At 34.7% G+C, this 17,454-nt stretch overlaps 3 protein-coding genes across 3 annotated transcripts; 1 reads left to right on the plus strand and 2 right to left on the minus strand.

Moving 5' to 3' along the window:
- The first annotated feature begins 372 nt into the window (after positions 1 to 372).
- Positions 373 to 1,843, plus strand: LOC105224072 (protein catecholamines up). The gene is made up of 2 exons (XM_011202044.4): positions 373 to 850; positions 905 to 1,843. Exons 1-2 carry the CDS (start codon positions 484 to 486, stop codon positions 1,837 to 1,839), a joined length of 1,302 nt encoding a protein of 433 aa, XP_011200346.2. The 5' UTR covers positions 373 to 483; the 3' UTR covers positions 1,840 to 1,843.
- Positions 1,844 to 1,967: 124 nt separating this feature from the next.
- On the minus strand, positions 1,968 to 3,704 carry LOC105224073 (tetratricopeptide repeat protein 19 homolog, mitochondrial). The gene is made up of 4 exons (XM_011202046.3): positions 3,083 to 3,704; positions 2,838 to 3,001; positions 2,634 to 2,781; positions 1,968 to 2,388 (listed from the first exon to the last, which is right to left on the minus strand). The coding sequence occupies exons 1-4, from the start codon at positions 3,647 to 3,649 to the stop codon at positions 2,140 to 2,142; spliced, it is 1,128 nt and encodes a 375-aa protein (XP_011200348.2). The 5' UTR covers positions 3,650 to 3,704; the 3' UTR covers positions 1,968 to 2,139.
- Positions 3,705 to 4,637: 933 nt separating this feature from the next.
- Positions 4,638 to 16,303, minus strand: LOC105224074 (E3 ubiquitin-protein ligase MIB2). Its single transcript, XM_011202049.4, has 10 exons — positions 16,098 to 16,303; positions 15,527 to 15,608; positions 14,837 to 14,982; positions 10,364 to 10,531; positions 9,352 to 9,523; positions 8,838 to 8,953; positions 8,559 to 8,744; positions 8,302 to 8,497; positions 8,062 to 8,224; positions 4,638 to 7,028 (listed from the first exon to the last, which is right to left on the minus strand). The coding sequence occupies exons 3-10, from the start codon at positions 14,901 to 14,903 to the stop codon at positions 4,854 to 4,856; spliced, it is 3,243 nt and encodes a 1,080-aa protein (XP_011200351.2). The 5' UTR covers positions 14,904 to 14,982; positions 15,527 to 15,608; positions 16,098 to 16,303; the 3' UTR covers positions 4,638 to 4,853.
- Positions 16,304 to 17,454: the final 1,151 nt, after the last annotated feature.

Below are 17,454 nucleotides of genomic sequence, written 5' to 3' on the forward strand. Positions count from 1 at the left end.
AAAGCACAAAATATTTACCACATTAAAACCACTTATCTGTGAACCAGCTTTTTAAAAAAACAAAGAAATCAAGAGAGAAAAATGGACAGAAAAGTGAATAATTTTGCAAATCTATTGAATTTGGATCATATATAATTATTTAATTTATTTTTAGGAGTTCAAAATGTCAAAAAACAAGTCAGGAGCAGCTGCATCTTAACAGCATATTATTACATATTTACAAATAAATACCTCACAATAGTGAGGGTGGTGATTTTTGTGAGGGCACGAATAAGGCTGATAGAGAAAAAAGCTACTGATTGTGTATACTCTGAATGGTGTTGTAAAGGAACATTGCTGAATAAATACAGTATAATAATATGGCAATTCTGTTGGGAAGAATTATCCACAGGCCGGCACCTGCCTTAATGTTGTGATGTGACGTGGAGAGTATACAGATTATTAGTTTTATAATCCTGCTGCGTTATATTTAATTATAAAACAATGGCGACAATTGTACGGCAATGCAATTTGGGTCAATACCTAAGTAAAATTGCGTTGGGAATACTATTGTGTGGTATTATATTCTCACTACCATCACTTAGTTTTGGCCATAGTGATAATCCAAGCTTCAAGTATTCAAGAGAGGCGAATGAAAATTTCGATCCGAAAAAGGTTCCTGCTCCAGTACACGATCATCATGATCATCACCACCACAATGATCATCATCATGATCATCACCACCACCATGACCATCATCATCCTCATTCACATGATCACGGTCACGATCACGATCATGAAGATGATCACCATCACCTTAGAGGAAATCATAAACATGAGCATCACCAGCAGAAGGCTAAAGCCCCAGTAGGTAAGTATTTTTATCACGTCTATTTATAGTGTTTGAAAACTTTTTATATTTTAGATATGACAAGTATTTGGATACACTCTATTGGGTCCACATTGCTCATTAGCGCTGCGCCATTTGTGTTGCTATATACTATTCGCTTAGACAATAGTGAAGCAATGAAGCCTCGTCTTAAAATTATATTGGCATTTGCATCTGGAGGTTTATTGGGTGACGCTTTTCTACATCTTATCCCACATTCCACTCATCCACATAGTCACGATGAGCATCACTCTCATGAAGAAGCTCATAGTCACAGTCATGGTCATGACCATGACCATGGGCATGATATGAGAGTTGGTCTATGGGTGTTGGGTGGAATTATTGCGTTCCTTGCAGTTGAGAAGTTAGTAAGGCTCCTAAAAGGTGATGAGCACGGACACAGTCATGGTCATTCACAACCAAAAGAAAAAAGTGCGAAAACATCAAAATCTGATCAAAAAACTGATGCTAAAAAGACGGATAGTCGCAAAGCTGTTAAAAATGATAGTGAAGCTAACGAGGTAAAAATAACTGGATATTTAAATTTAGCTGCCGATTTTGCTCATAATTTTACTGACGGTTTGGCTATTGGCGCATCATACTTGGCCGGAAATAGTATCGGAATTGTAACAACAATTACGATATTATTGCACGAAGTACCTCATGAAATTGGAGATTTCGCCATCCTAATTAAGTCCGGTTGTACGAAACGGCAGGCAATGATGCTGCAATTAGTTACTGCGCTCGGCGCTATTGCTGGAACTGCACTAGCTTTACTGGGGGCTAGTGGTGAAGATGGTTCTACGGCATGGGTCCTACCATTCACAGCAGGCGGATTTATATATATCGCAACCGTGAGTGTGCTTCCCGAATTGTTGGAGGAATCCACAAAATTAGGCCAGTCAATTAAGGAGATTGTGGCTATGCTAATTGGTGTTGGTTTAATGATTTTCATCGCCAAATTAGAGTAAACATAAATTGGAAAAAAAAATGTTATGCATTGAAATTTATTTAGTAGCATTTTTTTGTAAGCATAATGCAAAGTAATTAACCCTTTTTAATTAATTATTTTATTATAAATAAAATCTTTGTACCGAAATTATTGTTTTCAATCACTATAAATGTTTATTAAAATAAATAGTATAGTAGAGTTTTGTACAAATTATATTAATGTCAAGCAATTCACATAGCTTATTTGCCACAGGACAGCTTTATTTACAATGGTATTCAACTACATTTGTGTAAGACAGTGGTAGTGTCGTCGATGTTCTTCATTGTACAAAAGATTTTATTTCGTTAAGGCAGTATTCGGCCTGTTCGACCGCATCCAAGTTTTTACTATTCTTGCCAATCCTCCAAGCTAGCGAGCAAGCTTCTTTGGCTTTTGCTATTAAACCTTCCCGCAGATAAATTAACCCCAAATTGGCTTGCAAAACGCCTTCTTGTGCAGTATCTTTCAATTCTTTCACCAATTCTAAAGCATCCATTAAATACTTTTTGGCCAGTTCATATTCCTCAAGCTAAAAATGAAAGAATTGTTTCAATTAAGTGTATTTAAAAAGTTTGTAATTTGACAAAAGTTAAAGTTATATTTTTTGAATGATGAAAAATGAACTCAAATGTATTTAGTATTACTATTCCAACATTTAAATCGAGGTAGATATAGATAGAAACGAGCATATAAATAATCAAAATGACGCGACGCGGTAACACCCGAACATAGCTCTTTCTTAATTGTTAAATAATAAATTCTTGCACTACTTACATTAACACACGCCACACTAAGGTTATTCAGGATGGTTATTGATTCCTCGTTTATTCGTCCGTAAACTTCAACTAATGTGTCATAAGCCTCTTGAAATGACTTTTTTGCATCAGCATATTTGCCAAGTTTCATTTGCAATTGACCGAACCTAATGAGTCAAAAAATCTTAATTAGCAAGTTTTATTGCGGATAAAAATGTTTTACCAATTTTTTGTTAGTCCTAGCAGTTCCTGGACATCCTTGTCATTCGGAGTTTGCTTCATATGATCCTCAATACGTTTCAAAGTCCATGTAAACCCTTGCAAAGCTTTGTCCAATTCCCCTTGCAATTGAGCCATGTGAGCCAGTTTGGCGCTAATGTGCATTACCTGAAAATGGTTTTCTAAATTGACTTCTTAATAGAAATATATAAAAATAAATTCAAACACCACCGATTAAGTAGAAAATACCTGGGAGCTATTTTCGCCATAACCTTCACTGAACAATCTTTTCATTACTTCAGCAAACAATTTCTCTGCTTTTTTGAATTGTTCCCGCTCCATAGCAAGATTCGCCATGACATCATAAATATAGGTAACACCTTCTTTACTTTGCAAATCTTGAGCCATACGTAATGCTAGGTGCAACATTTGTTCTGCTTTATCAAATTCTTGCCGTTGTATACATAATACTGAACGTTTAATAATAGTTATTAATTTATCCTCTGGCGTTTCTTCGTCTTTTGTTTTACCGAAGAGCCCGAAGGTGAATGCACCACTGGCAACAATACCCATTTTTGAAGGCGCCATATAACCTGACCATTTACGCTGTTTCCGATTTTCTTCGCCTTGTTCAGCCGCATTTAATAAATGTTGCGGTTCGTTTTTCCATTTTTTTTGGTTTTGGTTGTTTATGTTTCTATTATTAACTACTTCAATACCATTTATTGTTTTTAATTTTAAAACCTGCCGCAGATTCAGCACTTTTAAATTTCGAGCTAAATATTGCGAAATACTAAATACAATTACCGAATTCATTTTAAATAATTTTTTTGCTGTATGATCAGCTGTTCGGAAAAGTTATCAAAGCAATAGAAACAGCTGATAGTGTTGGAGCAACAATAATATTCGGTATGCGTGTACCGAATATATGTACATGAAATACACTCAACAAAATTTAAATACAATCTTAAAAAAACGAGTTACAAAACAATATATCCAATATTACATCAGATAAAAGGAAGAAACCCGATTAATTAACAAGGTTTAACCGCGCACCATGGTCTGATCCTACATCTATTTCCACGTCAGTCGGTTGGGAAGTAATCTGACACGACGTATTCATATTGAGTGTCATAGCACATAACGAACTAGGATTTTTAGCCCGTTAGTGACTGTCAACTCGGCAGCTTTCCCCCAAATTGCTTTAAGAATGTTTTCTGCCGCTGCGAAAAAATCACGACTATTTCCATCAAGGGCTCGAGTTTAAAGAAGTACAAAGGTGAATGTTTCAAAATAATAACAACAAATGCATGTTGCGCTTCAGTTTAACTGAAATCGTGGGATCATTTAAAAGAATCCTATAATTTACATCCATATTAAATAAATTTACCAATTTTTATATATTTTTTTATAATACATTTAATTTTGGTATAAGTGGACACTAATGTATGATCTGAAGAATAGTTTTACATGTTTCGATTTTTTAAATTATTAATTCAATTTACAAACATTTGGTCTTATGGAACCATGCAAATGATCACTAATTTTTATAAGCATGTGTTTATGGGTGTAGGGATATGAGTGTATGTTTATTTAACGTTATGCTGAATTCGTAAAATAATAATGAATACAACTGAAATTGCAGCATAATGAAATACATATGTTAACAAATATGTTACAATAAGAACACATATCTAAAATTTATGCATGTTTGTACATATGACTACGTATTTGCAAATATGCATGTTCGAAATAAATAATAAACATAATAGTGGTTTTCACCGTAGTCATAAACATAATCGTGAACATATAGTATTAACGTTTATTATCGTCACCTTAATATTGACTTTCGTTGATATTCTCAACATTTTAATCGATCAGTTAGAATCAACACTGGATATACATATGTATGACTGCTGTTCATATTTTCCTTTTTTATTTACAATTTACAAGCTTGTAAAGAATACCAGCTTCCTCAGCTCGCACTGATATATACGTTACCAGGTTGCTTGAAGCTTTTCTAATATAAGTTTATTTTTCTAAGAATGGTTTTGCGACACATATGACAGGTGCGCAAAGTTTCCGCACAACGTGAGCATGCACCATGACCACACAAAAAGGCGACATCACGCGTACGTTCCATACAAATGCTGCAGTAGTGTGTCTCCTCATATTCCTGTATTTTGTTTTCCAGATATCGCAAACGATCTGCTGAGGGTACGCGAGTCTGATCAGAACTGAATACAACACGCCCACCGGCAGCTATGCGTCGCTCTATTTGTACGCCGCACCGCAGGCACTTCTTCATACGCAGGCCACATTCTTCGCAAGAAATTTGATGTTGGCACGGCTCGAATTTAATTAGCTGTAACTTTTCATCACAAACTATGCACTCCTGTGGACCAATGTGGAAGGGCACATTAGTGGGTGGTGGCGGTGGAGGTGTCGCTTTGGGACTTGCTTTGGGCGCCGCAGCTCCTTCGACACGATTACGCGATACTTTGCGATTCCCAGTTAACTGTGTGGCACCTGAAGTAGAAGGAATCGGCGTCATATGTACGTACTGTTGTGTGTCCAACACATTATTGCCACCAACTACTGGATTAGTCTGAGCTTGTCGATCGGAGTTCAGTTTCTTTGCGCCTGCTGGTTCGTCAGTTGAGTTCTCAACATGATGAGTTGGGGTACTGCAATGAGGCGTTGGTATCTGATTAAAAGTATTCGGTTGCAAAACATCTGTGATGATATCAGCAGCATTGTTGCTATGCACTACTGTTGCAGAAGCTCCAGCTGTTGCACCATCATTATCTGTATTCAAATTAAGTGCTTGAATATTGTTTTCCATCTCACCAGCCGAATTTAAGGTGGCTGCTTCGTTGGTCGTTGACGATGACGATGTTGTGGCACCTATTTGACTTTGATATCTCAAAATCAGCTGTTTCATATCTTTATTTGTAATCCAATCAAAAATGTTGGTACCCTTATTGTTTTGTTCCACACGGCAGCCACAAGATGACAAGTAACATAGAATCGAATACATGAGACGATCATCGAGGATGTGTGAAAGGTTATCATAGATAGACCGTATTTTCGGTGAGTCTTCTCCAGACGGTTCGGCTGCCTGTTGCAAATTAGTTTTCTTAATAACACACAAATGCATCGCATTGTCGCCATCTTCATCACGAGCCATAATATCGCAACGGAGCGAAACAAGACGTTCAATTACAGACGCATGTCCTTGGGAAACGGCCAAGAGAAATGGAGTTTGTCGTCGGTTATTTCGTATATCAATCTCTGCAAGTCCCTCAATTACCAGTGTTTCAACAACGCGCGCATGACCATTGAGTGCGGCTAAATGCAGAGCAGCAAAACCATCGTCCTTTTTGACATTGACTAGTTGTCGTGCCAGCTGCAGTATGCGTTTAGCCGCCACGACGTTGCCCTTAAGCGAAGCATGATGCAGCACATTAAATCCGCGATTATTTTTTATGAAAAAATCTAAGTTTGGCGCATTACAAAGCAGTTCTACAACTTCGGAGTTTTCCTTGCCGATGGCATCGTGCAAAGCCGTATCACCGTACGAATCTTGAATATTCACATCGGCTCCAAATTGCAGTAGTTCACGTACACAGTGTGGCGTCTTCTTGTGTGCGCATATATGCAATGCTGAGCAGTGACTCGAATTGAGAAAATTTATATCAGCTCCATTTTGTAGTAAAACCCGCATGGTTTCGGGTTGATTACCGAAAGCAGCATAATGAAGTGCAGAATCACCCTCTTTGTCTACAACATTCACATTGGCACCTTTGGCTATAAGATATTTAACTAAATCAACATAACCCTGATGAGCAGCCACTTGTACACAAGCTTTGCCTCCACTCATCACATTCACTTGTTCCGGATGAGCGTCCAAGTATTGTTTGACAAAATCTAAATGACCATGAGCCGCCTCACGCACCAACTTATCGGCAACAGAAGTGCCAGACAGGCCCGATAGCGGTGTCATTACATGATCAATGCGCCTATGGCTCAGGTCCATCATACTATTTGATCGTTCTGCCGCCGTAGCCAAAGGTGATCGTTCCAAATGTACGCACTTCGGGTTTAGTGTCCATTCGAAACCATCATCGAGTTGTTGAATACGCAAGTCGCCATCCGAATACACTTTTATCACTTTACAACGCTTTCCCAAAGCCTAAAATGATAATTTTTGAATTATGAATTTAGAGCAAATAACAATGGATTGGTTAGAAATTTTACGAATTGGTTTTTCTATCAAAAGTAAAAAGTCTTAATGAAAAACAGTTCGATTTGTTTTAAAATCTAATACTTTAGAATTTAAGAGTGATTCAGTACTTTTTTAAATTAAAATATATTAAACATAAAATTAAAATAAATAACTTAATTAATTGGGTTCGGTTGGGTCGTATATCTACAATGCGGCTAGAGGCGGCCACAAATTTATTGATTTATTTGTATCGCCGGGATCATGAGAATATGGTAACCGAGAAGCTTTAACCTTAATCTGGCGAAAGCTGAACAATTAAGTGAAGGAAAATGTGTCTAGATGTTTCCACCTCATCTTACTCCCTGCAACTTTGATAAGTTGCATTCAATTAAAAAATCAATAATTTAGCAAAAAGCAAGGAAAAAATTAACTTCGGTTGCATTGAACCTAGACTTATGAACCTATGAAAGGTATCTTTACATATAAAAAAGGTTCCATAAAAGAACTTTGCATTTGATCGCTCACTTTGTATGGCAGCTATATGCTGTAATTGTTCGAAGATTGTACCGATACCTTAGATAATAAACGAGCCAAATTTCGGAAAGACGCCTTGTCAGATACAAAAATTTTTCATATAAGAACTTGGTTTTGATCGTTCGGTTTGTACGACAACAAATTGAATCATTCTCTTAAACAATAATCCGTGCGAAATTTTTTTAAAATAATTCGTCAAATACAAAAATTTTCATTCAAGGAAATGTATTTGATTGTTCATTTGGTTGGTTCTCGGGGAGAAAATGTCGTGTGCACAATTATAGATCGATATTTCAAAAATTAGGAACTAGCTCGCGTATACACAGATAGACACTGCTAAAGTGACTCAGCTTGTTACGCTGATCAGTTATACATATATACTATGTATTTTAACGTATCGGATTTTTTTTTGGAATGTTAAACTTAATATACCCTGTTTTTAGTATAATAATTTTTAAATGCTTACATAACGCATAAGATCAATCCATTCGCCATGTCCTTTTTGCAGTTGCTGCACCTTGTTCGCATCGTTTATAATAGTCACTAGATCGCCAACGCGAAAAGATATAACCTTAACCAGTGCAGCCGGATGAAATGTCCAACGATTAGGACAATTATCGTATTGTACTCTAAAAGTTGAAAATAATTTTATTTAATTAATTTGAATTAATTAAATGCAATGTTGTGTAATCAATAAGACATTTACCGTATGTCACCCTTTTCGGTAATGCGATGGACGGCGCCCAATTTTGGTAACTGTTCTACCATTCGAGGATTCCATCCACCGTGACCTTGTTGCAGTTTCATCAAAGCATCAACATCAAGGCACACCTTTACGCGATCACCGACTGAGAATGATGGCTTCCCAGTAGGCACCACAGGCTGCTGCTCTTCAGTTTGTCCTATAAAAAAATTGTATTATGCACAACTAAACATATTTTTGTGAATATATTAACTGCTTACCCAATACAGGCATGTGGTCTTTGTAATAATAACCTCCAATTGACGGAAAAGTACACTTTAAGTCGACGTTACCCTTGTGGCCTAAGCGATAGACGTTCGTTGAACCAGTGACCCAAGAAACATTTGCTACACTTCTGCAAGACTCATTGTCCCAACCACGAATTTCCATAACACGCCCGGTTTTGCCTTTCAGAATATATATAAAATATTAGTTGTACATCACATGCCTTTGTAATTGCAAAAATATATATGTACATATGTATATGTTCAAAAAATTACCTTCGCCACCGTCCTGTTGGCCCCACTCCCAATCAGGGCCGCGTACAACTTTTGCTCCAATGAATATACCTTTTAGTTGAATGCGTTTGGAATTCTTTCTTGGAGGCAGGCGAACACTTAAAGTAAATTGAATTCGCACAGTTAATATACAAAATTTAAATTTCAGGCCACAATTTATAAAGTTTTAAGCTTATAAATTTATTCTAGAATTCTACTTTAAAAAGAACTAAGACAACAAGTGTACAAAGTTGTTTCTTCTTAGATGAATCGTTTGCATTTCAATCTTCGACATACTTCAATGTGCCTAGAATAATACATTCTTTATAGATTTGTTTTCTTTTGCCTATTTTTTTTTTATTTATTGTTATATGTAAGTAAAGTATATGCATGTCTGCAAAGTGCAATGAACTAGCATTAAAAAAGGATTAAGAAATAATAAAATTCATTACTGATAATATACAATTCGAAAACAATAGATATTAAAATATGGGCAGGTATAGCATTCAAAACATACCCAAGTGACGTAGGTGTTGTGTAACGTATAAATGTATGATCCGTATCGTGCAGATCAGCGCCGTAGCAATTAGCACAGAGATGGTAGTTAGAGCACTGAGCGCATTTAAAAACAATGCCAGCTATGCCGGGCTTTGAGCAGCCATCACAAACCACATTCGAATGACGTACGCCTAAAATATATTAAGAAAAAATATAGTTAAGTATTTTACATTTATTCAAATATATTAAAACAGTTATGTAACTAATATTGCCATTATTGTACTTCTATATTAATTAAAACTTTTCCTTTGCAGATTTTTTCTCAAAACTCTATTCAGTAACGTATTGGATCTATAACTAAATAAAAACAAAAGAACTTATGTGATATTCTTAGATTTTGATGTTCTGAATTAAACCTTATTAAAGTTTGGGCGTCTTGGCATCGTTCGGAACAATTGGTAGGCAGAAGGCTGAGGTTTTCATCTTATTAAAGTATTGGCAAATAACTTCTTGCAAAAACACCATTTTCAGCCACAGAGTTCGACATAATTGAAAATTTGTGGTTTATTCTTCAAATGAATACTGAAAAAGACACCCAAAGAGTAGCTTTCCAACGCATGTTCAAAATATTGAAACAAAGTTACACCAACTCTTGACAAACAGCACGAATTTAGTTTTCAAACCAACAAATATTTTTTATCTTTTTGATATCGAAATTTTCATTTTCTATCATTATATCTGAGCCGCATTTTGCTACAAAATGGTATAAATTCACTAAGATCACTAGACATTCTTTTTTCAAAATTTATTCTGCTTCTTTACTGGCGCAGACACCGCTTACGCGATTATAGCCAATAATTATTTATTATAATAAAATAAAATATTATACACATATATAATAATAATTTAGCAAAAGTCCGAGTTTTATTTTCTCTATCCTACTTACGACTACAAAAACTTGTTTCCTTTTTTTCAATTATCTATAGAAGTATTAAATTGAGAAAATGAAATGACAATTGTTTGTTACTTACCAACTTGCGCGTTATCAACGATAATCAAATCGTATTGATTTTGGTAACCAACACGATAATTTGTTCGGTGTCCAGAATCCCAATTGACTACAACTGTATTTTCTGGTGAGTGTGTCGATCCAGAGCGCCCAATCTCACAGACAGTGCCAACGTGACCTTCTCCGTTGTCTATCGGAAGAGAATAGAGTTGTTGTAAGAATGATTTTAGAATTTCACATTCGAATAGGGCGGGGGATACGATATATAGTAGTGCATATGTACATACATAAGTATGCATATAATGGCTATAAACGATGCTTAAATTGTGTGCATAGGCACACATACTAAGGTATTTTTAATTACACGCGCTGCTATTTATAAAAAATCGCGCTTCCAGCAGATGTTTTGTATCTACACGGCATAAAATCAAATTCTACTTGTATATACAAATACGCATAGAGTACATCCGAAAACTCCAGCATTGCCAAGTGAACACTGCACACGGATTTCCGCTATATACAAACGTACATAGGTATACACTATTTGTATGTGTACGTACAGTTCCGATTATATAATTGGCACAAACGAAAACACTTTGTAACTATTTCATTGGAAATGATTTCAATTTGATAGTACTACAATGCTATTACTCAGTAATATTTCCCATCACTGGACATGAAAATACCCGAGCTATAGACAATATACTCGTACAAGTACATTCATATTAATATTGACTGATGGCTTCCTGCCGTTATAGACGAGCGGCCAATAATTTTTACATTTTTAATTTAATATTGATTATTTATTAATTGAATAATAAAAAACAAGAACAAACGTTAACTTCGGCTGCACCGAAACTATAATACCCTTCACAGCTGCCTTTTTTGTACCATAAACGTTTTTTTTCTTTATTTTGATTGGTCAGTTTAAATGGCAACTATATGCTATAGTGGTCCGATCTAAACAAAAAGTTTGAAGATTTAGCGGCGCCCGAGATAATAATATTTTTCCCTTCTCTGGGAGGATACCTTGCCAGATAAAAAAGTTTTCCATAGAAGGATTGCGTTGGATCGGTCAGTTTGAATCCCAGCTATGTATATGCTCCAGTTATGCGATATTGGCGGATCCGACAAAGAAGCATTTTAGTTAGAAAAGAACTAAATGAGGTCTAAGGTGGTCTCCGATGCTTCTTTTGAGCTGTCCAAGACGTTGTGAACTTAATATCCTGTTCCCAAGAATATAATTAAAATTTGAAAAAAGAGAATTGTTTTAGAATTTTCATCTCGAACTTCATTTTCTACATAGTGTTCAATACTCCAGAGCCCTGATCGGCTAACTAATATATTCAAACGATTTAAATTTGATCAATTTTTAACTCTGGTTTTAGGTTTATCACTTAAATTTTGACTATTAAATTTGAAAATAAAATTTTAAATTTTTACTTCTTTAAATTTTTGTAAAAATTCGCCTACCCGGGAGTGGATGAAACTCTATGATCCCTAATTGTCTGAAGGTAGTATCACAACTCAGTAATTATTATAACTCAATAAAAAGTAATTTCAACAATGCATACAACAATTTTAATTTTCATGACTGTATTCTTTATGTAAACTTTTTCGTATTTCGTTCTTAATATTGGCTGATCTCAATTTGGGGTTTACTTAGACGAAGAAATGAAACGATCTGCCGAAGTCTTTTAACAACACTTTTTCTTCTTATATGCAACAACATTGCTTTAAATTTAAATACGAGTACATATGTATGTATGTATAGCCATATGTATATATGAATGTATATAAAAGTATTTTCGGAAATATTCAATATGTCAAGGGGATAATCAACTTCCTTTTCGAGTTAATACCAAAGATTGCTGCATTTTCCTCCATTTCCCTTATTTATAACTCACAGTACACACAAAGAAAGTATTCTGTCATTCTGCCCTTCTGGTCTTCTTATCATATCGAAACGTTCGTGCGTAAAAGTTGTGGTATCTGCCAACTAAACTCCAAAAATAGAAATGGGCGCGTGTTTGTATTTTTTTTTTTTGTACAACGCGAGGATGCGTCCCCAACAAAATGCAAATGAATGTGAGGCGTGATGCTTCAAATTGTTTGTGTTTTTACACTCTGGCACTTTTGAAAAACATACACATAGGTATACATATAAGCATATATCTGAGGGATATCCAAATGTAGATAATTATTCATACAGTACGTACTATTGTGTGCAATATGGTTTACATGTCGCATGCTATAATCACTTACATCCCTACTTCTAAATAGGCTGTAAGACCAATTCTGATGCATAAGAGAATACGGAAAACTATATTCTCAACGATTAGCCTTAATAATTATATGGAGAAACCTATCGACTTTATTTCTGTGGATTATCGTAACGTCGTTAAATTTAATAAAGTTTACGGTGTCGACACTACCCATTCCTACGGAAGTAATCGTCGATGCATGTCCATTCGACAAGAACATTATAAAAATGTATTATAGGCGCTTAAATATTATATTTCCCGACTTTTAACAAAAAGGGCTAAATAGAGTCATGCGGGACGAGATGCTCCGCCTCCTCTTGGCCCGTGCTGGCATTGAGTCCTAACCAGATCCTGAGGAATTTTTCTATTGCGTTTGCGCTAGAAGGCTCCATTCAAAGTTCACCTCGGTTAGGTGTTATACATGGAATGGATGGAGCCATCATAAGATCAGATGCGGCCTTAAGACACAGGAAGTTACGTGACCACAGGCTCTCAACGCACAGCTGCGACAACCAGCAAAGGACCAGCAACTACTGGTTCCTCGCACAGACTGTTCCGTATGTCAGTAAATCAGAAGTCGAAACGTCACATCCGTCAAGTGTTATTGTTATGCTGGCTGGCGTCACTTCACGACGTGTTCTGGAGTGAGTGGAGTGTGTCATACGTGGTCCGGTACAACAGGCATCTGCTCCTGCAACACCCCACATTGCCAAATAACACCACAGTGCATATATGAACTACCCGCGCGGTAGATAAACATCCGTACAGTTTCGAGGTAAAAACTTCAAATCAAGAAGGATTAAATAGGACATCCTGTAGGGTGGTGTTTTCTCCCCATTTCTTCTTTTCTGCATTTCGAAACTCTCTAAACCACTCGAGGGAATTACCAAGTTTTTCTCGTTGTTGAAGCGACAGAATTTATTTCGGAATTAATTTCGAGGAATACCGAGTTGACAGTCTTCGTCCGGATTAAAATCCAGGTCTGTACCGGTTACTTAGACCCAGCTGTCGTGGAAACGGAAATTCCCGTCACCTCATACGCTGATGGTAGCCCGATATTGACGACGGCCAATGTATTGATGTAGCGGCATCAACAACAACAGCACACATGCATCTTCGTAGCTATGGTGATCGTTACAGCTCTTACTGCGTAAGTACATATGTATATACATACATATGTAAGATCTTAAATATAACAATGTTTACTTTAATATATAGTCGCGTGCTACATCTGTATGTATAATGATTAAATTAAACTCTTGTATAGACGCACTAAATTTAAAAGTATTGTATATGCTACACTTACTATATATGTATAAGCACATTACAAACGCAGAACATTAAACAGATGAATTAAAAGAAAAAACGCGGCCTTCAGTAAATAAGGTCATAAACACTATACCAATAGATTTAAATATATATGTATAATAGATATACATAGGTGGAAAATTAATATTGATCTGAAAAAATTAACATTTTACTACTATTTTTTTTTTGTTTAAATAATTTTAAATATATAAAGACACTTTTAAGGGTAACAATGAAAGGTATATTATTCGGTCTTAGGTTTATTCGCAGTGTTTTCATTAAAAAATTGCAATTAAACATAATATTACTGCATTTTCTAGTAATTAAACTCTGAGTATGTTATATTAACTTATATTCTCTCACACAAATTTTAACATTTTGATATCATTATGTTTAATGTCAAAGAAATTGTTCACTTGTTTTGTGCTCATCGATATGGCAATAAAAGTTATACGGTGTACCAAAAGAATCACCACACATTTTCATAACGAATTTTAATTAGTTTCATTTAATTTGTTTACATTAATATAATACTATCATATTTCGGATGTTATGCATTATTAAGGAGCGTTAATGAAATATCAGTCTTGGACTCAGAAAATGAATTTGATATATGGATTATATTTTATATTTTCTTTCAACAGTCGGGTCTATGTAACCAGGACGTACGTTTTGTATCCGGTTTCAGCGACGTTTTCTACGGTACAAAAATAATTACGGGAGTGGCCGACTCTTTTTGTAGGCCTTTGAGAGCCTCTATTCGAAGATGTAACACATAGAGCTATGTTTTTACACCCAACACATCAAATCCGTCTAACAATATTTTAATTTGTCATAATTTCATTTGTATTTAATTTTAAAATTCATTAATTTTTCGATGATAGTAAATGTTTTAGTTAAAACATTTCTAAATTTTAGCATACCTTGATTTTGCCATATCCAATTTGGTCCACGTACTACACGTATACCAGGTTGTATAGCTGGTCGCATTTCCGTTCAATATACTTTAAGATATTGAATTTGCTTCAATTATGGTATGGAAGTATCTGACAATACGACCGACTGAGTCCTGAAATAATATAATTGAAAATAAAATAATCCATTTATTTTTTGTCAATATATAGGTAGTTTAGACGTAAGATAGTATATGTACAAAACGTATACTAAATTAATATATCACCGTATATTTAAGTATAGTATATATGTTTACAAACACTTATTTCGAAAACCGATGATTTACGATTATTCGGTTATATTTTGTGTTCAAACAATATCAAGATAAACAGCGAACGTACATATGTACATATGTATAAATAAAAACTGTATGAAAAATCAACCATTTTTAATATCTATGTATATATTTAATATATGTACATATATCAGTTTGTACATCATTGCCTTATTTTGTGATGTTGATGAAACTATGGCATGTAGTTTCCGTGAGGTAAAGCAAATTTTTACAATGATGTTAAAAAAATTAATCCGCATTTTTATTTTTCAATTTCAAGAATAATAAGGCCTAATCGCATTCTGAATTAATTACATTTGAGCTTAAATTATAAAATTTCACGTATGTACTTATGTTTAATTAAATATTGTACCACTTCACTTACCTTATAGATTTCTTAGATCCAAATTGATATATTTATTATATAGGAGAGTTAAGTAGTCTTCGAATTAAGCAACTGCTTTGTACTTAAGGGTATAACGTAACCACATACATATGTACACACATTAAGATTCGATGAAAATATTAAAAAGAAGAAATAAATGAATATTATTTTCCGTCGATTCGATTGTTATACTTTTATTATGTGTATGCGCAGCGTAAATTTTAGAGGAATAATAGCCGGAATATTAAACTTGATTATATATTTTCACTATTCATTGATTGCCAAGTATGGGTTTGTTGCAAACCACACGCTACTCTTCTTATCTTTTTAGGGTGTGATTCAGAAGTTACGATGAATAATTGCATGCAAAAGGATCTTTTTGACAAATGTGAATATTTCAGTGGATTATATTAAAAATTTTCGCAAAGTCTGATCTCGTTTTATTATTTTCTTTTCTTTTGATTCACTGCAAATTTGTATCCTGTATTTTTTGGTTTTTCTTGATGTGTTCCAAAAATTGCTCAAAATTTTGATTTCATGTACACATTTTTGGTTTCGTATGTACACTTACACTACACTTCATTTATATTTTTTCAGAAAATTATTAATTCTGCCACCGTTTTATTTTAGGTTTTGCTTTTATGCTTCCTTCAAAAAAGGAAGTATTTAATTTATTGCAAATAACTCTGCGAAAATAACTAAAAACCAAAGATATAAAAAACTGTACACTTTGGGTGGCAACGAGAAAATGTCAGATTGACGTCGAGTTGACGTTCGTCTATAACATATCTGAGTTTAATTGCTTATCATGTGACTACAGTGTTGATATATTTATACAAACTTTGACATGTAAATAAAATAATAGGGGGATTCTCTTGCTCTTACAAGATTGCAGATTGCAAAAATCCTATACCGAAATATACAAAGACACGAGAGCACCTATTGCAGAATCTAATGATATATACAGCTGATTCGGTCAATTTATTGTAAATGACTATTGTGCGTAGCTATTGTGAATTGGCGCACCTTCTGCATTCATTCTTAACAAAAAAAACTGTAACAAATCTATAATTTAAAATTTACCTTCCTTAACAATTTAACGTCAAATTATGTATTCAAGTAAAATTACAGCAAAACAGGGTTGCAATTATATTTTTGCATGACATTGCACGCAAATAAACATGGGTTTTGGTCTGACATATTTTACAGATCTTGCAAATATTTTTCTGCGTGTGTTTGTTGTTGTGCCGTTGCATTAGGTGGAAAAATCTGCAATTCGTGCACCGTGCAAGGGTTTTGCAAGAGCAAGAGAATACCCCTAATATATTATGAAATTTCCAAAATGGTACTATTAAACAGAAAATTATGATAAGTTAAAAGAATATTTAGTCCGGTCTGGAACTAAGAGTTCAATTAGTTTTTAAATTGAATTTATATGTGCGGCTATTATAAAGAGTTTGAAACCACTAATTGACATGCGGAGTTATAGTACCAAATATTAGAGAAATTATCTTGCTCTCATAATGTGGTACCACGAGAATCCCCCCAATGTGTCTAAAGAAATTCGAATACATGATTTTACTAATTTATTTTAACTTGGAGGATATTAAAAAAGTGTAAAAATAATAAGGTCCAAAGGTGCCAAGATTGCTAACTTTTGCAATCCGTGCAATGGCACAACAAAACAGGCAATGACTGCAGAACCCATATTAATTTTGCATTGAGGCGTAGCAAAATCATTGCAACCCTGTCATAATACGTAAACCCATACATTTCGCTGCTATTCCTGTGTCTGCATTGGGGTTGTTTTTAACTATTGCATATTTTGCTATAGGATTTCTACATTTCGTGCAATATTGCAATGGTAATATTGCATCCATTAGTAACCAACGTGCCCCTTCCGCTCTCTAGATTTTCAGTTATAATTT

Source organism: Bactrocera dorsalis, unplaced genomic scaffold (assembly GCF_023373825.1).
Source record: "Bactrocera dorsalis isolate Fly_Bdor unplaced genomic scaffold, ASM2337382v1 BdCtg097, whole genome shotgun sequence".
In the NCBI taxonomy this organism is placed as follows: Eukaryota; Metazoa; Arthropoda; class Insecta; order Diptera; family Tephritidae; genus Bactrocera; species Bactrocera dorsalis.

Excerpts from the sequence above, each read along its gene's own strand:
- LOC105224074 (XM_011202049.4), bottom strand. The coding sequence starts at position 14,903 with ATGCGACCAGCTATACAACCTGGTATACGTGTAGTACGTGGACCAAAT. Across the intron at positions 8,498-8,558 it reads AGACCACATGCCTGTATTGG|GACAAACTGAAGAGCAGCAG; the intron begins GTAAGCAGTTAA and ends ATTTTTTTATAG. Across the intron at positions 8,225-8,301 it reads ACCGAAAAGGGTGACATACG|AGTACAATACGATAATTGTC; the intron begins GTAAATGTCTTA and ends TTCAACTTTTAG.
- LOC105224073 (XM_011202046.3), bottom strand. The coding sequence starts at position 3,649 with ATGAATTCGGTAATTGTATTTAGTATTTCGCAATATTTAGCTCGAAAT. Across the intron at positions 3,002-3,082 it reads ATGGCGAAAATAGCTCCCAG|GTAATGCACATTAGCGCCAA; the intron begins GTATTTTCTACT and ends AACCATTTTCAG. Across the intron at positions 2,782-2,837 it reads CTAGGACTAACAAAAAATTG|GTTCGGTCAATTGCAAATGA; the intron begins GTAAAACATTTT and ends TTGACTCATTAG.
- LOC105224072 (XM_011202044.4), top strand. The coding sequence starts at position 484 with ATGGCGACAATTGTACGGCAATGCAATTTGGGTCAATACCTAAGTAAA. Across the intron at positions 851-904 it reads GAAGGCTAAAGCCCCAGTAG|ATATGACAAGTATTTGGATA; the intron begins GTAAGTATTTTT and ends TTTATATTTTAG.